Source organism: Carcharhinus amblyrhynchos, chromosome 10 (genome assembly GCF_965287045.1).
Source record: "Carcharhinus amblyrhynchos chromosome 10, sCarAmb.v2.hapA, whole genome shotgun sequence".
Taxonomy (NCBI): Eukaryota; Metazoa; Chordata; class Chondrichthyes; order Carcharhiniformes; family Carcharhinidae; genus Carcharhinus; species Carcharhinus amblyrhynchos.
Window position 1 is genome coordinate 84,727,374 of NC_137333.1, and position 24,513 is coordinate 84,751,886.

Here is a 24,513-nt window from a genome sequence, read left to right on the forward strand (position 1 = left end):
CCAGTGACGAGGGGTTCATTCAACGGTAAGCCCCATTGATTGGGGCCAGAAGATCCCGCCGTCAGCTAATGTGCCCTGCCTCCACCGTGAAACATGCAATGGGTTGCATAGAAAACCCACCCATTGGCTATTTACTGCTATGCTACTAACTTGTTCCTGCATTACAACAGTTACTATATTTTAACAGTAATTCATTGACTGTAAAGGCCTTTGGGACAGTGGTTAACACTGCTGCGTCACAGCACCAGGGACCCGGGTTCGATTCCCGGCTTGGGTCACTGTCTGTGCGGAGTTTGTACGTTCTCCCCTTGTCTGCATGGGTTTCCTCATAGTGCTCCGGCTTCCTCCCAAGTCAAAAGACGTGCAAGTTAAGTGGATTGACCATGCTAAATTGCCCCATAGCGTCCCAAGGTGTGTAGGTTAGGTGGATTAGTCGACTAAATACATGTGGTTACGGGGATAGGAACTGGATGGAATGCTCTGTTGGGGAGTCGGTGCAGATTTGATGGACCAAATGGCCTCTTGCACTGTAGGGATTTTATGGTTCTCAGGTTGTGTAAAGCACAATAGAAATTGAAGTCTTATTTTCGATTCACACTGCAGACTGAAATGATAAATGCAGTTACAAACATAATATCTGACTTTCATTCATTTCTCACCCCATGGTGGTTTCTCTTAAAAGATTTTCTAACTTTAAGAGTTTCTTTCCTGGTAGCTTCAGCAAGGCTGGTGAAAAGCTACTATTCCTTATATCCTTGAGATATCGCGACCCCATGACCTCTGTTCCTGAGCTTGCGAGGACCTAGCTGCGCACTGCTGCACCATGGCTATTGTCTATGCAGTTTGGGCCATCTGATCACTGGCACCATGGCTATTGTTTGAGGGAGTGTCAAAAAAAAGGGGTCTGTGAGATAGCAAAACATAATCATAGAAACATAGGTTTTCTGTGATTCTATGGTAACGCTGCAATTGCACCGCCCTCACTCTTATGGGACTGAGCCTTATCTCTTCTGTTGATCTGCAGGTTAGCAGACAATAAGACATGAGCAGTTCCTTGAAAGCCCATACCAATTCGTAGAATCCATAGAATAGAATCCCTATAGTGCAGAAGGAGGCCATTTGGCCCATCAGTCTGCACCGACCACAATCCCACCCTGGCCCTATCCCCATAACCCCATGCGTTTACAATAGCTAGTTACCCTGACACATGAGGGACAGTTTAGCATGGCCAATCCACCTAACCTGCACATCTTTGGACTGTGGGAGGAAAGCAAAGCACCCAGAAGAAACCCACACAGAGACGGGGAGAGTGTGCAGACTCCACACAGACAGTGACCCAAGCTGGGAATAGAATCCAGGCCCCTAGCGCTGTTAGGCGGCAGAGCTAACTACTGTGCCACCGTGCGACCCCAGCCTGTCCAGTGCATACAGCTATCTAAGGTGGGGCCCAGAACCAGCAGACACCAGTTCATGTAATGCACTAACATTGTTTGCAATTTGAATGCCACTTATACATCCACTAGTCAAGTGAGTAGCAACTCCATCATTATCAATCCAGCTTCGTTCATTAACACCTCCTCAACTATGGGGGTTACACTGTTAACTAAGTTTACAGCAATTCAACCCTGACATGACCCAATTTTTTTATTATTCATTCGTGGAACATGGGCGTCGCTGTCTTGCCAGCATTTATTGCCCATCCCTAGTTGCCCTTGAGAAGGTGGTGGTGACAACTGAGTGGCTTGCTAGGCCATTACAGAGGGCAGTTGAGAGTCAACCACATTTCTGTGGCTCTGGAGTCAGATGTAGGTCAGACCAGTTATGGGCGGTAGATTTCCTTCCCTAAAGAACATTAGTGAACCAGATGGGTTTTTCTGACAATGAGCAATGTTTTCATAGTCCAAAGTAGATTCTTAATTCCAGAAATTTTTTATATTGAATTCAATCCCACCATGGTAGGATTCCAACTCGGGTCCCCAGAATATTAGCTGAGTTTCTGGATTAACATTTTAGCCTCCTTCACTAAATTCTTTGCATTTAAATGGGGTTTTGAGTTTGTCCAGTAAGCTGGAGGTTGGAAGTTAAGCTGCAAATTTGGAAACAATAGAAAATCATACCTTCTAATCTTACTGTTTTTTTTCCTTACAGTCAAAGATTAGAAATCCGAGCTGAGGTGGCAAACGCTTTCTTATCCAAGTTTCAACTCAATGCAGATGAATTGAATATCCTCCGAGGCCCAAGAGAGGGACCAATCACAGAGGTAATCCACAGGTCCTCATCTTCCTATTACGTAGAAGAATCACTGTATTGCACTTAGAAAATTGTGTTATATAATCTTCCACATACTTTTAGGACTTCTTCAAAGCACTTGGAAAAGTAAAGTTAATCCACAATGATGTCAAGGTTCTGTTACGAACAAACCAGCAAACTGCAGGGTAAGGAGTACTTTTAACTGCCCTCTATTAAAACGTTCTCATTCCCAACTGCTGTAACTTTAATGATAAATATAGATTGAGCTGATGAATCAAAGGAAATAATGGTTAACTGTTACCAGTGTGGTGCGTTGTTCAAAATGAATCTTGGGTATGACCTTTTGAGCAGAGTATTTGGGAGAGAAGAAGAGCACTCAGGCAATGAGTGTAAAAGCAGAATGGTGAATCGATATGGAGCTGGGTAACAGAATAGTTCGATGGGACCAGGAATAAGACAGAAAGCCTGAACTGAAACAGGAATGAAACTGTGATCATGTGTATGGTTCCTTTAAGGGTCAATTGTTTATGGCTCACGTGATCTGGGACCTATCAAAATAGAGGGAGCGAGCCTCAGTGTCAGGGCGCGGGTTCGTGTAGATGAAACCTGCAGCTCGAGCCCAGGAGTCAGTGGGACTAGACCTGTATCTGTGCTGAGCCGCCTGTATATAGTTATAGCTGTTTAACAAATTACTGTTGTGATTTAAAGCTTCCTCGTCATATTACCACACGCTACAATAGAAATGGAATTGATTTCCTATGAGGTGATGATTAACAGGAAATTCTAGGGCTCAGAATGCTCAAGGGAAAGCAAATATAAAGCTGGCAGAGGAACTAGTGGGGATAGGGCTGAGAGGTAAAGTACTCCTGGAGCTGGAAGTGGAGATGGAATCTCAGGATGAGGCCAAAGGAACCCAATTGATAAAGATACCATTTGCTAGGATCGCATCATTACTCTTTAAAAAAAATATATGCCTGACTTCACTGGTTAGGCTTCTCATTTCTTCTAGGTGGCATAGTGGTTAGTGCTGCTGCCTGACAGTGCCAGGAACCTGTGTTCAATTCTGGCCTTGAGTGACTATCTGTGTGGAATTTGCACATTTTCTCTATGCCTGCGTGGGTTTCCTCTGGAGGTTCCCATTTCCTCTCATACTTCAAAGATGTGTAAATTAGGTTGATTGGCCACGCTAATTTGACCCTTAGTATCAGGGGCATTCGCAGGGTAAATATGTGAGGTTACAGGGATAGGGCCTGGGTGGGACTGTTGCCGGGTCAGGCTCGATGAGCCGAATGTCCTCCTTCTGCACTGTAGAGATTCAATGATTCTGTCATTAAAATTAGTAAAATAAGGTCATTTAGAGCAATTTCGCAAGCAAGCCTAACCCTGTCTCTGGATCAATGATGTGGAGATGCAGTGTTGGACTGGGGTAGACACAGTGAGAAGTCTCACAACACCAGGTTAAAGTCCAACAGGTTTATTTGGTAGCACAAGCCACAAGCAGCTTTTGGAGCACTGCCCCTTCCTCAGGTACGTGAGAGTTCTGTTCACAAACAGGGCATATAAAGACACAAAAACAATTTACAAAATAATGGTTGCAATGCACGTCTTTACAGGTAATCAAGTCTTAAAGGTACAGACAATGTGAGTGGAGAGAGGGTTAAGCACAGGTTAAAGAGATGTGTATTGTCTCCAATCAGGACAGTTAGTGAGATTTTGCAAGCCCAGGCAATCATTGGAGGTTACAGATAGTGTAACATGAACCCAAAATCCCGGTTGAGGCCGTCCTCATGTATTCAGAACTTGGCTATCAGTCTCTGCTCAGCGATTCTGTGTTGTCGTGTGTCATGAAGGCTGCCTTGGAGAACGCTTATCCAAAGATCAGAGGCCAAATGCCCATGACTGCTGAAGTGTTCCCAACAGGAAGAGAACACTCTTGCTGGTGGTTGTCGAGCGGTGTTCGTTCATCCGTTTTCGTAGCGTCTGCATAGTCATGGTACACGGACAACGGATGAATGAACACCGCGCGACAGTCACCAGGCAAGAGTGTTCTCTTCCTGTTGGGAAACATTTCAGCGGTCATGGGCATTCGGCCTCTGATCTTTGGATAAGCATTCTCCAAGGTGGCCTTCATGACACACGACGACGCAGAATCGCTGAGCAGCGACTGATAGCCAAGTTCCACATACAAGGACAGCCTCAACCGGGATCTTGGGTTCATGTCACACTATCTGTAACACCCACGACTTGCCTGGGTTTGCAAAATCTCACTAACTGTTCTGACTGGAGACAATACACATTTCTTTAACTTGCGCTTAACCCTCTCTCACATTATCTGTACCTTTAAGACTTGATTACCTGTAAAGACTCACATTCCAACCATTATCTTGTATGTTGAGTTTGTGTCTTTATATGCCCTGTTCTTGAACAGAACTCCCACTTACCTGACAAAGGAGCAGGGCTCTGATAGCTAGTGGTTTGAGCTACTAAATAAACCTGTTGTACTTTAACCTGGTGTTGTGGGACTTTCTTACTCTGGATCAATGTCCAAGGAGTTCTGTGTCGACACCAGAAATCCTGACCAAGTTTCCAGTCCATAGCACAGATTGTTTAGGCTATTGCTAAAATAAGTTTACTCATGACATGAGCTGGTAACTAAACCCTGAGATAACCTCTTCCATTTTACTCACCGGACAAGTTCACTGCTCCATTCCACTGAAATTTGAGCAAAGCTTTTAACGAAATTATCAAATTACGTTGAATTTTCGTTAACTATTCAATGTAAAAGTCATTAAAGCAGTTTAAATAACAAGAAATTTGATATTTCCAAAGAATTATTTTTTGTAATTTACCAAGACGCAAATTCCATTCACATTTAGTCTCAATTAGAGACTGTGTCAATCACAAAATTGCGGATTGCTTGAAGTATTCATACAGGTTCTTGGAAGTTTGCATTGAAGCGGTATAGTGCATTGTCCCCTGAACGCCCTTATAGCTTGCTGATTCATCAGGCAGAATATCCCATAACTTGCCAAACCTGATCATTTTACAAATCTATGGATTGGAGAATAGCCAATGTTGTTCCCTTGTTTAAGAAAGGTAGCAAGAATAATCCAGGTAATTACAGGCCGGTGAGCCTTACATCAGTGGTAGGGAAATTATTGGAGAGGATTCTTTGAGACAGGATTTATTCCCGCTTAGAAATAAGTGGATGTATTAGTGAGAGGCAACATGGTTTTGTGAAGAGGAAGTCGTGTCTCACAAACTTGATCGAGTTTTTCAAAGAAGTGACGAAGATGATTGATGAGAATAGGGCAGTGGATGTTGTCTACATGGACTTCAGTAAGGCCTTTGACAAGGTCCCTCATGGCAGAAGGTGAAGTCACGTGGGATAAGAGGTGAGTTGGCAGGTGGATACAAAACTGGCTAGGTCAAAGAAGACAGAGGGTAGCAATGGAAGGGTGCATTTCTGAATGGAGGGCTGTGACAAGCAGTGTTCCTCAGGGGTCAGTGCTGGGACCTTTGGTGTTTGTATCATATATAAATGATTTGGAGGAAAATGTAACTGGATTGATTAGTAAGTTTTCAGGCGACACAAAGGTTGGCGGATTTCGGATAGCGATGAGAACCATCAGAGGATACAGCATGATATAGATCAGTTGGAGACTTGGGCGGAGAGATGACAGATGGAGTTTAATCTGGACAAGTGTGAGGTAATGCACTTTGGAAGGCCTAATACAGATAGGAAATATACAGTAAATGACAGAATCCTTAAGAGTACTGATAGGCAAAGGGATCTGGGTGTACAGGTACACAGGTCATTGAAAGTGGCAATGCTGTGGAGAAGATAGTGAAGAAGGCATACGGCACACTTGCCTTCATCGGCCGGGATATTGAGTTTAAAAATTGGCAAGTCATGTTGCAATTTTATAGAACTTTAGTTAGGCCACACTTGGAATATAGTGTTCAATTCTGGTTGCCACATTACCAGAAGGATGTGGAGGCTTTGGAGAGGGTTGGACAGGAGAAAAGATATACCAGGATGTTGCCTGGTATGGAAGGCATTAACTATGAGGAAAGGTTGGGGAAACTTGGTTTGTTCTCACTGAAGTGATGGAGGTTGAGGGGAGACCTAATAGAAGTCTACACGATTATGAGAGGCATGGACAGAGTGGATAGCCAGAAGCTTTTTCCCAGGGTGGAAGAGTCAATTACTACAGGACATAGGTTTAAGGGGCAAGGGGTAAGTTTTATAGGAGGCGTATGAGGCAGATTTTTTTTACACAGAGAGTAGTGGGTGCCTGGAACTGGTTGCTGGGGGAGGTAGTGGAAATGGATACATTAGTGACTTTTAAGGGGTATCTTGACAAATACATGAGTAGGATGGGAATAGAGGGATATGGTCCCCAGAAGGGTAGGGGTTTTAGTTAAGTCGGGCAGCATGGTCAGTGCAGGCTTGGAGGGCCGTAGGGCCTGTTATTGTGCTGTAATTGTCTTTGTTTTCCTTTTGTTCTATGAAAGTGTCGCATGTAAATGTAGTGCTCTGTCATGGAATCTTGTTGAGCGTTTTTAAGGTAAAGATAGATAGATTTTTGAACAGTAAAGGAGTTAAGGGTTATGGTGAGCCGGCGTGTAAGTGGAGCTGAGTCCAGGAAAAGATCAGCCATGATCTAATTGAATAGAGCAGGCTCGAGGGGCCAGATGGCCTACTCCTGCTCTAGTTCTTATGTTCTTATATTGCATTTTAGTGGGTGGCCTGCAATGAACACAGAAATAAGTGCACATTAACAGTAACTGCTTCAAAATAATAAATTACATTCTCTGATGTTTTAAAGTTTGGAAATCATGGAACAGATGGCACTTCTCCAAGAGACGTCGTATGAAAAACTTTACAGATGGGCACAAGGTACGTCCCAGTCCAGGAACTGCAGAGGTTGTATACAAATTAAGCAGAATGCATCCATCAAGTGTACAGAAGTCAAACATTAAGGATTCTCAATAACATTTGGCAGGGAAATCAATTGAAAACTGTTTTTCATAAGTGATTCATAATGAATAATGTTGAATTATTTCTGAAAGGAGAGGCAGTCTGCTGTGCTTATCTTATTGTTATATTGTAGTTGCAACTTTACCATTGTCAAGTCATTTCAGCTGCTCATCCTTTGCACTGAGTTCTCGGGATTTTGGCTGCTGGTTTCAGCAATTAAAATTAAATCTGAACTTAGCAATCAAGTTCTCGAGTGGAAGTGTATCATTTACCTCTGTGGCTATCAACATCTGTAACTTTGGACATTTACTCATTATGAGGTGGGCTTGCCTGAGGCTATGTTGTACATATTTACAGTTTTGATAAAACAAGCTTGGTAGAGGCTCCACAGTGATTCCACGACAAAACTTCTTAGTTGTAGCGTTACTTCGTTGAGTCTGATTTGTAGAACAGAAATTCTGCAATGCACGTTGCCAGTCGGGGATTGGATCTCAGTGGGCCTTGTATTCTCTGCCTTGTGATTTAAATAGTCCCTTCCTTTCCTGGAAAGTGGTGACTCCTTGCTTGGGGCATGGTTTCTTGCATGACGACAGCACTCCAAATACAGCACAGCAGTAATTCTCCTCATCATCGTTAGATCAGTAAATGTTGGCACGTTCCAGTTTAATCTGACAGTTTAACTGTCCTCCTCAGTTATGTACAAAGGCAGTGTTGTGATCAGGAATAGCCTGCTGACTTCGATTTGATTTGATTTATTATTGTCACATGTGTTAGCGTACAGTGAAAAGTATTGTTTCTCGTGTGTTATACAAAGCATACCGCATGTTGGAAAGGAAAGGAGATTGTAACACTACATTCTGCACTATCATAGCTAGGATGTAGAGAAAGATCATCCTAATGCAATTTTTTGAGATATGATTTGATTTGATTTATTATTGTCACATGTATTAACATACAATGCAAAGTATTGTTTCTTGCGTGCTATACGGACAAAACATACTGTTCATAGAAAAGGAAACGAGAGAGTGCAGAATGTAGTGTTACAGTCGTAGCTAAGATGTAGAGAAAGATCAATTTAATGCAAGGTAAGTCCATTCAAAAGTCTGATGGCAGCAGGGAAGAAGCTGTTCTTGAGTCAGTTGGTATGTGACCTCAGACTTGTACCTTTTTTCTGACTGAAGAAGTGGAAGAGACTATGTCTGGGATGCATGGAGTCCTTGTTTATGCTGGCTGCTTTTCTGAAGCAGTGGGAAATGTAGACCGTGTCAACAGATGGGAAGCTGGTTTGCATGATGAACTGGGCTTCATTCATGACCCTTTGTAGTTTCTTGTGGTCTTGGACAGAGCAGGAACATACCAAGCTGTGATACAACTAGAAAGACTGTAACCCCTTCACTTGCCCAAATGAAGTCAGTCATAGATGCTAGCTGCTACCCTAATTGAAAGTAAGTAATTCAGTACTAGCGCAAAGCTAAAGTTGGATCTTCCTGATTTGCATGGCTTTAGTAGCACAAGGGGTACCACTGAGACCAGAGTAGAGCTGCAGGTTTCTGAATTCAATTTGAATCAGGTTCTTGGTTGCCCTTGAAATGAGAATTGATTTTCTGTTGTTGAATATGTGGAGTGCAACACTATTTTCAATTTTGGACTTCTGAGAAACAACCTTGAGTAAATTAATCTCTTTGAGATTACCAGTTGGATAACAAATTATGCATTTGTACTCAGAAAATGAAGGCAATTAATACCATTGAAGGTAGGGTATTAGCCATTCACCTCCTCTCCTAAAGATGCACACTTTCTCTATTTAAACTGTTGAGTTGGCTTAGTAACCCCATGCAATCACTATTCAAGGTAGGGTGGTGGTTAGATACGCTGATCAAGAATGCCTAGCCCCACTCATCATCAATAATTTCAATGTTCTACAAAACCTCTGTCTTCCCATAATAAGTGAGGTTGCAGAGGATACAACCTATTTTTCATGGAAACACTACAGTACAAAACAATTCAGCTCAGCGAACTAATGAAAGTCATCCTCTGTGGCAGAGAGGTGTGGCCTCCCTGTCTGCTGCATCTTGTGATCAGATACCATTAGAAAACATTAGGGCAGAGTTTCAAGTTTATTCTGGGACAAAGAAAGGAGAAGCTCCTTCAGGACATTCTTTATTCTTTCAACACGTATATAGAATCTCCAGTGGTTTAGTGAGTTAATGTTCTGCCCAGAATGAAACTGAACATTGTAAACCGGGAAAATCCCACATTTTATCCCTGGTCGGTGCTGAGTAGCTTATCTCAGCTAGGGCAGCTCCAATTTGCACAAGAGACCAGAACTAAAACCATAAATGTAAGACAGCCACAGATAAGTCCAGTAGGGCATGTGGCAGAAAAATCTTCACCTGGGGAGTGGTTAAAATCTGGAAAGCATCTCCACAAGGATTGGTTAAGTCTACTAATATAGAAAGATTTTAGTAAAAGCTGGATAACCATGAGGGAGAAAGGAATATAAAGATATATTGATGGGGTTAAGTTGGGTGGGAGGAGGCTTGCGGTCTGTGGGGCCGAATGGCTTGCTTCTGTGTTATAAATTTTGACTGAGTATTGAATTTTAAAATGCACACAATAAAACTATGAAAAGGTTTTGATTTTTTAAAATTTTATTCTCTGCAGCCGAATGTCGAACCTTAACTCAGGAATCTTGTGATATTTCTCCAGCACAAACTCAAGCTATGGAGGCTCTGCAAGACAGGCTTGTGCTCTACAAGTTAGTGCTACTTTATGTAATTAGCTCTAATTTGAATTCACTTTGTTACTCTTAACTAAGGTTTTTGAAATGTAACACAAATATGCTATTTATTGCCTGAATTTTTTTTAACCCAATTTAATCTTTTGTCTTCTGCTGTAGTAAATGCACTGTAAGACTCACAGTTTTTTTGAGCCCTTCAATTTAATAACGTCCAGCCTTTGATGCGTTGTGTAAGCATGAGCTTAGACAGCGCATTCGTTCCCCAGCCCCCGCAACCTTCTGTTTGCCTGGGATTTTCTTCTCTCAAATCCATCCTTTTCTTCGGCCTATCCAAAATTTCAGTGTAACCTCTTGAAGAGGACTCCTTGAGCATTTGTTTTTAAACATAGACTTGGGAATCAAGAATTATGCAATGGAGAGATACAGGCTAATCTTCCAGCCCTGAACTTTCATGTATAATGATGGTTTTATATTTGAAGGAAAGATTACATTTAGGGAAGATGAAATTGCTTTTTTGTTTTTAAAGTTGGAACATTTATGTCTGTCTAGTGCTCTTTTCAGAGAAGTTCCTGGCCCTTGCAATGCTGAGAGTGTCAATTTGTGTAAAATATATTTTATAGTCTCTGAAGATTCATGTTAGTCTGGGCAGTGTCTCTGTTTTGGTTGAGGTAGGAGAGAAATCAAATTTTGAAGCAAATTAGAACCACGAATCTCTCAGACAAGTACAAGTTGTGAATGTTATTTTCTTGCAGACAAGTATAAAATGTAGCTGGAAAAATGTGCTTGTCTTTATTAAAAGTGGTCAGCCATAAATTATGGTTAATTTTGCAAAAAGGAAAATAAATTTTATTTCACAAATTTGCTGAATAGTTAAACCGCTTCAACTCTGTAGACCCATCTTCATCCATGTCAAATAAAGGTCGTGTGATGATGTTGAATTCATGATGTTTAATGGGGTGGCACAGTGGTTAGCAGTGCTGCCTCACAGTGCCAAGGACCTGGGTTTGATTCTCAGCTTGGATCACTGTCTGTATGGAGTTTGGTTCTCCCCATGTCTGTGTGGGTTTCCTCCAGCTGCTTCGGTTTCTTCCCATAGGCCAAACGTGTGGGTTAGGTGGAATGGCCATGCTGAATTGCTCCTTAGCAATGGGGGACTAGCTAGGGTAAATGCATGGGGTTATGGGGATAGGGCCTAGTTGGGATTGTGGCTGGTGCAGACTCAATGGGCCGAATGGCCTCTTTCTGCACTGTAGGATTCTATGATTATTCTTTCTAATTGTGCACCCATGTGTCAACTGTGAATTGGGATTGTGTTTCAGATGATCAGGAGCATACAACCATACTAATCCCAACTAGCCTTCAAGGAAAATGTGAAGCAGTCAACAGTGAAAGAAATAAATAGTCTATGAAGCATGTAACACGAATCAGAGTACTAGAGTGTCATCTGTTTTTAATAATTTTAGAAATATCCTTTCTGTTCAATTTGCATGTATAAATTATCTTTTATGCTCTGTTGGCAGGAGTTGAAATTAATTGCAGAAGGACATTCTTTAAGAGCTTCATGCTCTTGTACTAACAACTGAACTCAGTAGGGACATGAAAGGGTGCTGCAGTTAGCCTTTTATCTAGGGAATGATAGAACCAGAACCTGGTTCCTGTTATCCAGGGCACATTGGATATCGTACACAATGAACAGGGTTGTTCTCTGCTCTGATGCACTCGAGAACAAAATAGGCTGACAATGCTCTGTTTGAGGCTTACACAATGTGCAGGTATTGTAGTGGCTATTGTGCTAGACCAGCAAACCAGAAGTTGAGAGCTGAAATCCCACTGTAGAGAACTGTGAAATTTAATTCAGTAAAAATAGTAAAGTTTGAGAGTCATCAAAAGGAAACAATCACGAAAGCTGCCGTCATCGAATTGTTGTAAAAACTCGACCAGATTGCTAATGAGCTGTAGGAAAATAATCACACCATTTCACCCTGCCTGACGTACGTGTGAATTCAGTGCCATATTACAGGATTGACTTTTTAAGCTAAAGGGGTGTGGCACCATTTATAGATAAGCTTTCACAAATATTAAAAATATGGACACTTACAATTTGAGGTTCCCTTTCTATCTGAGCTGCGGGGTTCTCTGGAGGCTAGATATCACCAAAACTTCAGCCAATATAAAGACTTTTGAAAGCCAATGTCCGGGTTAAAGACACATCTTTATTAGCCAACAATCGATGGGAGAGATTAACATTGGGCAGTCCAATGCCTCTCTGAAAGAGAAGGCTCTGAGCTTTCCGATATAACTCTGAAGTTACAATGCTTCAAACAGACAATGATACATTTCTCAAATTTACAGACAGATATACATTTCTCTTCCATTAGTTATGATCGAATCATCTTCAATACAAATCAATCTATGATAACACTTGTCATATATTTTAGCCAATTGCATTCTACCCTCTGATATCATTGGATTTCATTAGTCCGTAGAATCTGGATGCTTCCTCCCCCTTTTACTGATGCTTCTTCCTCTTTCGCCTAGTAACTCCTAATGCTTATCTCCAAGAGTTAAAGTTAAGATTCCCACCAACTCCTATGTCACTGGCCAAACCTGACAGATTTGCATTCTCATGTCTGAGAAGCGGCCTGTCTTATCTGGATAGTATGAAAATCCTGATTCATAAGTAGCCCTGGGAAGCTTACTGCTAGCAACTTTTGCTGATAAGAACTTGCACATTCTGTGGTTTCATTGTTTCCAAAGAATGTGGTTCAGTCTGCAAAGGCTCTTTCCCATCATCCCTTGCAGCAGCCTGTCTTTGACTAAAGTGTACAGTAATATTTTAAAAATACAGTTAATATATTTTAAAGTACCAAAATACATGTTTAAGAACGTAAGAAATAGGAGCAGGAGTAGGCCATCTAGCCCTTCGAGCCTGCCCCGCCATTCAATGTTTGTTCAAATCTCATATTTAGTTAAATCTCTAATTGTGTTTATACTGCTTTCATTTAGATGGTTCCCCTGTTAGATCGAGAGTCTGATCTGAGGTTATTTCACTTACTGCCAGTATTTTGTTGGCGACTTAAATCCCTAATTATTTGAAATTTTGCTAACCTACTAGGATTTTCTCTCCAACAATCTGTAAGAATAGAACATATGGAGTAGAATAGAGGAAGATTGTCTGAACCTCAACATCTTGCTGAAGTTCAGGTCCTGGCTCATAATGCTGAAAACTTTGTCCAATCTGTCGATCATTGCTGATCCAGTTTAAAAGGGGAAGTGTATTTTGGGCAGCCAAGTTCTTACTGGGCGTTGGTTCTGCATTTCATGCAGAGTGGGCACGTGTAAATGGTGGATGGAAGAAACCACATGTATAAATTATGTGTTATGGAAGTTAGTCCAGGTTTAGCTTTATCAACCAAATCTGAGCGTTGTCACATCCTTAATCACTTTTGTACCCAAGGGAATGCAGTTAAACGTTCTGTAATTAAGTGAAATCTGCTGTGTTGAATCTCTGCCACTGTTTAATGTTTGCTTTTAATAAACCTCATTTGTACTTTATAGCCTGAGCCATATTTGAAACGAGTATTTGGATGTAGGATAATTATGTGAAGTGAGGTACTTAGCTTGGAATATGAATTGTAGCCAGAGCTATTACACTAAGAAGCCAATTCTGAGACTTATGCTTCCATACATCTCCATACTAGGTGGTGATTCTGGCAAAATAGACCTCGTGAGATGAGATGTAGTACAGCTAGCAGTAGCACTAAGAATGGTTTCAGCTAGTTACCTAAGTATCACATAAGATAAAACTGTGCACTGGGCTAAATCTGATATTTTGCTTAGTGTCTTGTTACCCTTATGGTGAATGAGTCAGGTGATTAAATTGGTTAAAGACCAAAATTCAACCGGGTTATGAGTGATTCTTGTAAGTATTAGCCGGTTATTCCTACAAGGAAACTACAGTTCCATTTGTTTGTTTCAACTAAAGCACATGTTTGAAGTAGCTTTTAAAAGGGTTTGCAGCAGGATCTGGATTAAATGCATGAATAGAAATCGTGTGCATTATGCAGGATAGAGAAGCATTTGGTTTTCTTTATTCCTGCCAGCATTCACTGTAAATGTGCACTTCTAGTTAGGACTATAATGCATGTGTGCACTGCAGCAGAAACTAATATATAGATCACCTTTGCCTAAATGTAATCTTGATAGTCACTCCTTATTAGAATTTAATAAGAGAAGTGAGAGTCCCAGTGGCAGAATGAAGAGTGGTGCCACTACCACTTATGTATTGGGCAGCAGTGCACCTGTAATTACACATTCTGTGTGCTGGCTTTCTGATTAACGTACATCCCCCTCCAACCCCTCACGTGCTGCTGCCAGCCTTCCAGCCTCTGTTGTTGGCTCCTTTGTCATATCCCCCAACCACACTGGATCCCTTGAAAATCTCTGGCCCCTACAGATAGATACCCCAACCCAATCCCCCTCACCTGTGACTTGCACTTGTCGCTTCTGACCTTCCATCCAAGCAGGGAGGGTGCTTCCCTACCCCACTGTAAATTTCCACTAAAACTACCACTCACCTCAGATCCCAATGAACAAACTCACCTAGCGTATGCCATCTTAACTGATATCTATTTATTTATTTATTAGTCACAAGTAAGGCTTACTGCAATGAAATTACTGTGAAATTCTCCTACCTTTAAATAAACAGGAGGCATGAGTTTCCCGTGCACCACTGACTTAACTCTAAAGGTAGGATTCATTTGAAAAAGTGTTAAGAAGATGAGTGAGTATTCATGGGATGCAAGTGAAAATAAGAACCCCTGCCCCCTCATTGGATGGTTTGAGGCCCACCACTGACGTAATCTCTACATCTCAACCTTTCATCAGGAAACCGACTTTTCACTTAGGTAAGGTCCCCTGCCCATCACATTTCCCACTTTTACAAGCCCCATTAAATATCGTCCCTTGTGGGTTACTAGCAGTAATAATATTGCCTGTCTCTTCTTCATTGCAATGCAGTGTTATCTCAGTGACTTCATTGAGTGATCTTGACACAAGTTGATGATTAAAATTAATTTCAAAACTTTCACTATTCCCTCTGCTTCTTTGTAAAATACTATATTTATTTTGACCAGTGAAATTGCAACTGACATTTCCACCTCAATCATAGAAATATATTTATACGGCACTGTACCTGATATGTGACTGTCTAAACTGGCTATTATAGAATCATAGAGCACAGAAGGAAGCTATTTGGTCCATGGTGGCTGCGTTGGCTCTTTGAAATAGCTATCTAATTAGTTTAACTCCTCTGCTCTTTCCCCATGATCAAATTCTTCATTTTGAAATTTATTACTGCAACTTCTACCACCACCTTTTTCATCCCTCTTTTGGCTGTTTTGTCCATTTTCTCACATCTTGTCCTCTGGTTACCAATACAGTAAGCAGAACAATCCCAAGTTATCTGTTCTCTGAAGTCCCTCATCCCAGTAATATTTCAGTAATTCCCTTCTTTATCTCCTCTAAGCCTCTCATTTCTTTCTAAAGTTGCCCTGAATTGGACACAAGACTCTAGCTGAAACTTAACCAGCGCCTTATGAATTAAGCTTAATTTCCTTACTGAATTTTCCATTCACTGCACAAGATGCTGGCTGAGGTGAAAAAACCACTTGCAGCTCACAAGCTGCACAGTTGGCTTTGCTTGCCAGATAATCCAACATCCATGCAGGAAAAATCTGAAAGCGTGACTACATCAGAGTCATAAAGCCAGCAGCCCTGGGATTCGTTGGCGAGCAGGCAATTCCCAGTGTGTAGGGATGAGACGGCAGGGAAGTCCGCTTATTGTATTTACATGTATTGAAATGAGCTTCCCACCTTACTGGATGAGATTCTCACTCTCTGAGTCTCGTGATATTGTGCACCCACATTGTTGTTTGCTCTTGTGGCGAATGAGGGTGCAAAGTCGCGGCATATGCCTGTATTTATAAAGTCAGGAATTGCATATGGCTTTTTAGCAGCCTTAACAAGTTGTTCTACACCTTTACCTATACCTATGTGTAGCCCCAGGTCTCCATCTCCCTGCACACCATTTAAATTTGTACTGCTAAGCTTCTTTTCCCCCTCCTCATTCCTGAAAATGGATATCTTCACATTTCTCTGCTGTACGTTATTTCTGCCATGTGTATATGTTTGTGTGTGTGTGTGTGTGTGTGTGTGTGTGTGTGATATATATATTATATATATTTATTTATAATATATATTCCACAGTTTTAATACCGGCCCCTGGATAACACCACAGTACCCATCCGTCGAGTTTGAAAATAACTATTTGCCACCACTGTCTATTTATTGTCTCTTAGCCAATTTTCTTTCCACATTTTCCATTTCCTGTTTAATTTCATGGGCTTCAACTTTGCTAATGACTTTTACAACATTTTTAATTTCAACTTATTCTTTTGCAGTGGTCATTAAAAACTCAAACTATTAGAAGAAAAGTTGATTGTGACTAATAACCACAATGTAAATCATGATGTTTTCACTGCCAAATAAATGTCAGTATAATGGTGAATTTAAAATTACAGCAATAATTGTACGGGCAGAATTTAATAAGTAGAATGCCGATCCTGACAGTGAGACGAGAAATGTGTGCAACTTCCATTTATATGTTGGCAGCCATAACGCATGCAGTCACAATCCTTAATACATCCTTAAGATTTTGTGTTACGAGAGCTTCTTGGGAAACTAGCACCTGCATAATTCTTTTCCAGTGGTCTCGGGCAGCTTGAATGTTCAGGGAGTGAAACTCCTTCCATTTGCAAATGCAGTTAACTGTTCCCATTGAATTCTACTGGCCACTCGTGTGCAGTCACTTACACTCTGTACTTGTGGGAACCATGTGACAACAGCTGAAGCCAGCTGCTCCAGTGGCTTGGCTATCATCATCTGTTGAGAATTGGATGCAGTAAGAGGTCTCACAACATCAGGCTTGGAACAGGCGTGGAACCTTCCACACACCTGGCAGAGGAACACCATTTCCGAAAGCTTGTGTGATTACTATCAAATAAACTGGTTGGACTTAAACCTGGTTTTGTGAGACCTCTTACTGTGTTTACCCCAGTCCAACGCCGGCATCTCTACATCATGAGAATTGGATGAACGTTGTTGGCCCTACTGAACAGGATATTTGTCAACTTCCATATGCAATCTGGGAAATGCCACATATTATAGAATCATAGAATTCCTAAAGTGCAGAAAGAGGTCATTCAGCCCATCGGGTCTGCCACGACTCTTCAAAGAATCTCCTACCCAAGCCCTATCCCCATTGTCCTATGTATTTACTCCATTATCCCTCTAACCTATGCTTCTTGGGATACTGAGGGGCAACTTTTGCATGGCCAATCCACTTTGCACATCTTTGGAGTGTGGGAGAAAATGGGAACACTTGGAGGAAACCCACACAGATATGGGGAGAACATGCAAACTCCACACAATCAACCAAGGCTGGAATTGAACCCAGGACCCTGGCGCTGTGAGGCAGCAGTGCTAACCACTGTGTCACCGTGCTGCCCCTAATATCCTCCATGAAGTCCTGAAATGAGCTGCTAGTATAGAATTTTAGGGCCGCAGTTACCCAGAGGATAACTGGCATGACATTACTTCCAAAGCCACAGAGCTGCAGGTCTTGTTGTAAGAACAATTAGAGGGCAGTAACACCTCCTGAGAAAGCTTTAGCTATTTCTAGTATTGCCGCTCAAACATGCGGAGCATGTGATGAATGTGTGGAACACTCGCAGATGCACCAATGCTCTGGCCTTTGTTGCATTTCTCCTGACTTTCCCCCTCATCGGCTTTGCCAGATGGTGGCCTATGTTGCTATGCGGCTAGGGCCCTCCTTTGTTTGTAAAAAAGAGTTCTGTGGATGTGTTAGACCCATTGCTCATCCAGGTTGCGAACTGTGTGAGGAATGGCAGCAATGACATGGGCATCTCCTGTTGACATGACTTTCATTCCTCACACAGCTACAGTTGACCAGTGGGAATTGACCCTCCCAAGGACCATACCCAGAACTCTTGCAATCCTTCCTTCCAAAATACCCTGATCTCCATCAAGGTAGCGGTTTCTTAGCAACCATGCTGATGAACACTAACATTGTGACTTTTCAACTGGAACCCACCCACCTCCACCCTCCCTCTGTCACCCTTAGACTTCCTCACCTCACCCTTGACCAGCCCAACATTATCCTGCCCCTTCTCCCTGTCATCTTAGAACATCCAACCGTCATCCTTCACCTGCCTTCACTTTCCCTTGGCTCATCCTCAGAGACCATTGACCTGCTCCGCCTGCAGATAGACCTGCCCTGCTTAAGCTTGGTCTGCTGACTTGTCATGTGTGGTGCAGCAAGCACTCAGGACCAGGCCACTGCCCTATAGGGGGAAACTGGCTTCCTTCAACCCACCTCCTGCCTCCCACCCCCAGAATGTGCCAGTGCTTCACGGTGCTGCTGCTTGAGGCCCCAAGCACCACACTACCATCTCCAACTCATCCTTTCCACTGGTAACAGCCCTCATGCTGCTGAGTTAGACAAAGACAAAACCTCACCTCAGATCCAAAAACTGAACAACCTCACCTGATGCATGCCATTTTTAAACTATCAGGAAAGGGGAGATATGAGTTCCCCATGCTCCACTTACTTAATATACAAGGTAGGATTGAACTGCATGCACTTCCCAATTAATAAGTATTCGCCCTATGCAAGTGAATGGTAAATAGGTTCCCAGCATGTTGGCCACTCTGCCACAGGCATATTGTCCAGTTTATCTCACAAACTCAACCAACCATCAGGAAACCAAGATTTCAGCTCCTGTCTAATTAATGTTCCCCACACACCACATTTCTCGCTCTGATGAGCCCCATTAAATATCACTCTAAAGGCCTATTGAAGCAAAGTAATTTTGTGCAAAAGAGCTGACAACATTAGGTTGCTGGCAATTTACAATAACTTTCTCATTTGCATCAGTTTGGTGGTTTGCTGATCTTGCTTGTGAACTGTATAATCAACTGGTAGGACCAAAATATCCATATTAAAAAATTGCAACTTATTTTTGTCATAAACTGCCAGTATTTAATATGAATTTAGAGTTTAAACTGTGAATATTTAGACGCAACAAAAATACGAATGAAAGGAGCAGAAGTAGGCTACTCAGTCCCTTGCACCTGCTCTGCCATTTAATAAGATCATAGCTGAGCTGCTTGTAATTTTAATCCCACACTCCTGCCTACCCCTGAAAACATTTAACCCACTGGTCAATCACGAATTTGGCTCTGCCCTAGAAATATTCAAAGATTCTGCTTCCACTGTCTTTTGAGGAAGAGTCAATTACTAGGAGGCATAAGTTTAAGGTGCGAGGGGCAAGGTTTAAAGGAGATGTACAAGGCAGGTTTTTTTTACACAGAGGGTGGTGGATGCCTGGAACTCTCAGACGGAGGCGGTAATGGAAGCAGATACGATAGTGAGTTTTAAGAGGTATCTGGACAAATACATGAATAGGATGGGAATGGAGGGATATGGTCCCCGGAAGGGTAGGGTGTTTTAGTTCAATCGGACAGCATGGTAGGTGCAGGCTTGGAAGGCTAAAGGACCTGTTCCTGTGCTGTAATTTTCTTTGTTTTTTTTATACTGGTGGAGGAGTTCCAGAGATTCTGAACCTTCTGAGAGAAAAGGCTTCTCCTCATTTTTGCCTAAACTGAGTGAGCCTTTATTTTTAAAAAAACAACCTCTAGTTCTAGATTGTCTGACAAGAGGAAATATTTGTATAAGTTTCTGCCTGATTTTATTTGTGCTGTTTAAGAGCAATTAGTTCTCAAATGTCTTTCCTGCTTTCTCAAGTTTCTAATTTGAATTACTTCCCCGCTATTTAAAAGTATTTTTTTAACCTTCAGCCTGTTTGTCCAATCACCAAACAAGAGATTGTGTAGATGTTGTTATCCCAGAAGCTAGCTGCTAAGTGGTGGATGGAAGTGACAGGGGTTGACTGATTCACCAGGTTTCCCTCTCTCTCATTAAAGGAACATCTTGCTATAGCTCAACACCTCCCTCTGATGGCTTCGTTGAGATTGTGAATTTATTGGTGGGGGTTGGGGGCTGTTGGGACTGTATTAATTGTTAGGTATATGAACCCTTAGCTACTTAAAATCAAGTGAGAGCCTTTGTGAGAAACTTCAGTGAGGGACCTTAGTCTGTTAGGTCACAAGGACGAAAATCTTCTGCATGTTTCAATTATCCTTCTTGGACATGGTGTGAGTTGTATAATTTTAGGAGCTCACACTTAACGATTGTTTGCTTCAGAACCTTGCCGTTTGTGCAGTGCAAGCTACTGTTTATGTTGTCGTTTGTTAACAATCAAATAAAACCTCCCTTTATTTCATTTATTCTAATGGGAAAACTTCTTTTCAGCTGAGATTAATTCTATATTTTGTTGCATATAACAAATACCTCACTATCAGTAACAAATCTGGGCTGGAATTCTCCCAAAACAAAACTCTAAGTGCTCAACTGGTGGGGAAAGGGAAGAATTTCCTGCACATTTTTGGGTGTACTTACCTGAATGAATCTCTGACACTCTGTGCGATGCAGAGTGCCTCAGACTGATTCACACTGAAAAGTGGAGAGCGAGTTCTCATCCTGTATGAGCGGCCTGCAGAGTAGCACTGAGCAGGCCACTGCACGTGCATCGATCTGTCAGTGCAGAGATCAACACGTGCACACACACCCCCCATCACCGGCCTCCAATTGTTGGCCTTCCCCAAATCTTTCCATGGAACTGCCCCTGCCAATCACCAGCCTACCAGGCAACTCCCCCCCCCCAGTATGCCAGATACCTCTCTGGCCCTGCCCCCATGGCACTGCCCAGTGCACAGTGCCAGTGTGCCTCTTGGGCAGTGCCAGACTGGCACTGCTGAAGGGGCACAACCCTTGCCCCTGACCTCCTGTGGGACCTCAATGGCCTCTGACCCCACCAGCAGTGTGAGGATGCCTGTTCCCAGTTAGTGGGGAGCAGTTGTAAACCCCACTGGTGGGAACCACTCCTGTCAGGGTGAGGGGATAAAAACACTAGTGGGCCTGGAGACTAGTGTCCCTGGCCTGCTACTCATATAGAAATGTTAATTGTTAAATGTTAATTAAATGTCCCTCTCTTTTAGCACAGTGGGCTGGGAGAACCCTGGCCTCTGTCTGATCAAGGACAGTAAAGTATTTATTTAAGTAAGTTGGTTGCGTAGGCACTGATGTGCTCGGATGCAGGTGCCCCCCCCCCATTCCAAGATTTTTGCACACTTACTCCATAGATCTAAAGGAAGAATGCGTGACTCCATAGAAAAGCTGTCATAGTGAGTTAATGTGGAAAATGATATATTTTTATGCCTGTTTTAACAGTGAGTACTTGCTTTACGAGTTTATTTCTCCTTTCCACTGTTTTTATATTCCCTTCTCACATTTCACATGTGCATTCATTTCCCCAGCTACATCCTTGATGAGTTTGGCACAGCCAGGAGGAGTGCAGTGGTTCGTGGTTTTATAGACGCTCTCACCAGAGGTGGGCCTGGTGGAACTCCACGGCCAATTGAAATGCATTCGCACGACCCTTTAAGGTATGTGACTCAAAACACTGAACTTACTAATGGCATTCGTTTTTTCTTAAACCTGACTTGAGTAAATCTTGTGATTTCAGGTATGTTGGGGATATGTTGGCATGGTTACATCAGGCAGCTGCTTCAGAAAAAGAACATCTTGAGGCTTTACTAAAGCTCGTAACTATGCAAGGTAATTGTTTAATTCTTTAAATGGGCTGCCTCCTCCAGTGATTATGCAGAATCCATTTGTAATTCAAGTCCCTAAAATTTAATGGCACTTCAAGGCAAATTTCCATGACAAGCTGTACAGAATTCTACACAGACATCAGATTTGTTCTTGATAGTGAGGTGTTTGTTATATGCAATAAAATGTATAATTTATCTCAGATGAAAAGCAGTTTTCCCGTTAGAATAAGTGAACAAAAGGGAGATTTTATTTTCATTTCTTGCATGTTATTTAGTTTGCCGGGAACTGAGGAACACAGCGAACACCTGTTAGCAGTTCTGAAAATACATGTGGTGTAAAATAGATCCATGGAAGGAGGAGATAAATAATAGATTTTTAAAAAAATCTATTTACACTGAAGCTGTGTCTGGGACTAGCTCTGTGTTTCACGCTCACAGTGCATACTTGCTGTCTGTGCTTGCAGTGTGCCTGCCAGTTACACTTGAGAAGCTATAGCAGAATGAGATGCAATCACAGCATACAGAAGTGTGGCAAAATGAGCAATTAATGCTCCGTAATAGTTTGCCTCATTATAGGGTCAGAGTGCTACAGGCCCGAATATGATGTTAAAAACTTGTGAATTTTTCTATCAATTATTGATAATCTCTTCTTTAAAATTTCTTTTCACTATCTTCTTTTAAGAGAGTATTACAGTCGTCCAAATCATTAACTAAACAAACAAATATGCATTAATGTTCGTGAATTTATGGATCAGTTACGCACGTAGGAATTAAAATGAGGTAATGCAGCTTAAACTGTTACCCGATGTGAGCTGAATGACCTTTTCAGGATTTGCTGTAGTTAATATGCTCTTTTTCCCACACCGTGCTCAGGATTTTCTCTTGGACTGAGTTGATCCAATTCCCTTTACGATACTGCAGCTGACTCCAAAATTTATTACACTAGATGGCAGTCTATACACTGGACATTCAATGTGTGAAGATATTTTTGAAACAGCAGTAAGTAAGCCAGGACAAACTGGCTCATGAAGCCCAAACAACTGTTCTGTTTGTGCTGATATCTGTTACCATTTTGTTCAGTTTAAATTTCAGTGCCCTAAAGGCTGGTTAAGGGCAGATCTTGGTCTGGTTGTTCATTTGATGAATCCTAACTCAGAATACCAAGATCTGTTTGCAACTTAAGGTTTTACCAAATAGAGAATTGATCTAAACCTTCTAGGTGACTTGCAATGATAGATCTATGCTAGATAGATGGTAACCACTGGTTAGTACTACAGCCTCACAGCGCCAGGGATCTGGGTTCGACTCCCAGCTTGGGAGCCTGCACGTTCTCCTCGTGACTGCGGGGTTTCCTCCGGGTGCTCTGGTTTCCTCCCACAGTCCAAAAGACATGCTGGTTAAGTGCATTGGCTAAATTCTCCCTCAGTGTACCTGAACAAGCACCAAAGTGTGGCAACTAGGGGAATTTCACTGTAACTTCATTGCAGAGTTAATATAAGCCTACTTGTGACTAATAAATAAACTACTTTTTTTAGTGCCTTTGTAAAACCAGAAAGCTTGGCCACATTAGGGAAAAAAATACAGCAAAGTCATAGGAACTTTTTGTTCACAGTACCAGTACTTTGGACGACTTATCAAAAAAGATTATCATTGGAGACATGTTTCTTAATAAATCTTGAAGCAAATGTCAAATTGCCAAAGATAACAGGGCAGTCCTGTAACATCACAGATCAGGGGAATGCCTCTTGCACCTCAAAGCAATTGTTGATTTAACCATATCTGTAATGAAATGAGATCATCCTCAGCGTTTCACTTCCATTAGTCCCATTTCCAATTTTTTGTTACATTTTAGTTATTAGTTAATTTTTAGTTATTAGTACATTGTGCTACTGTTTTGCAGTCCAACATAGACCAATACAGCACTGATTTCAATATTAACACCAAGTTAAATTAAATATTACTATTACAAATGTATGAGGAAGTACAGAGAAGCTTTTCTTTCCAGAGCTTCGGAGGTGTAAGCTGCCAGAACTGTGGCTTCTGCTGAGATCATGGAATAGATGTGTATTAATGAAAGGTTTGCTACAGCTAAGGTGAGCTGTACTTTAAAATAAGACATTCTTTATTATTACAGGTGTGGAGGATAATATTCAGCAGGTGGTAGGACACATCACTGAAGGCGTGTGCAGACCTTTAAAGGTACTGACTGAATCTATTAGACACTTGATCTGATACATTTGAGCTAAAAATACATTGAAGATCTAAGATTTTTTGTAATCCTAAAGGCACAGGCTTCCAGTTCTTTGAAGGTACTGGGCTTCCTGACAGCTTTGGGTGTATCCAGCAAGTAGCTGAACTATACAGACCAGGAACACGTTTGTGTTGAAGCGCGGTATGGTTAGTGCTAAGGTCAGTACAGTTACTCTTGTGTTCCTGGATGTAGGAGGAAGCATTGATCAACTTCCGTTCTTTTCAGCACTAACCAGTTGCCTTTGCTGGAAGAGTGTGCATACACATCTGGCTGACTGTGACGCTACTACATATGAATGAATAGTGAGTCATATGTGAATAATTGACCCTTGGATAAGACACAATAAAGTTGTGAGATCATATCCCACTAAACAGTAAACACCATCAGGAGGGTAACGAGGAAACATGACATGAAGATGATGATGAGAAAGCAAATGTTCAGATTTGCATTTTGAACAATGTTTATTTTAAGTTG

At 41.8% G+C, this 24,513-nt stretch overlaps 1 protein-coding gene across 1 annotated transcript in view; it reads left to right on the plus strand.

Annotated features, from left to right (window-relative positions):
- cog6 (component of oligomeric golgi complex 6) overlaps window positions 1–24,513 on the plus strand; it is a 124,095-nt gene that overhangs the window by 64,219 nt on the left and 35,363 nt on the right. Inside the window, exons 5-11 of the mRNA XM_080197500.1 lie at window positions 2,149–2,260; window positions 2,353–2,435; window positions 7,083–7,153; window positions 9,899–9,992; window positions 21,492–21,620; window positions 21,701–21,792; window positions 23,923–23,987. Of these exons, the coding sequence (XP_080053626.1) occupies window positions 2,149–2,260; window positions 2,353–2,435; window positions 7,083–7,153; window positions 9,899–9,992; window positions 21,492–21,620; window positions 21,701–21,792; window positions 23,923–23,987 (646 nt within the window). The remainder of the gene's footprint in view (window positions 1–2,148; window positions 2,261–2,352; window positions 2,436–7,082; window positions 7,154–9,898; window positions 9,993–21,491; window positions 21,621–21,700; window positions 21,793–23,922; window positions 23,988–24,513) is intronic.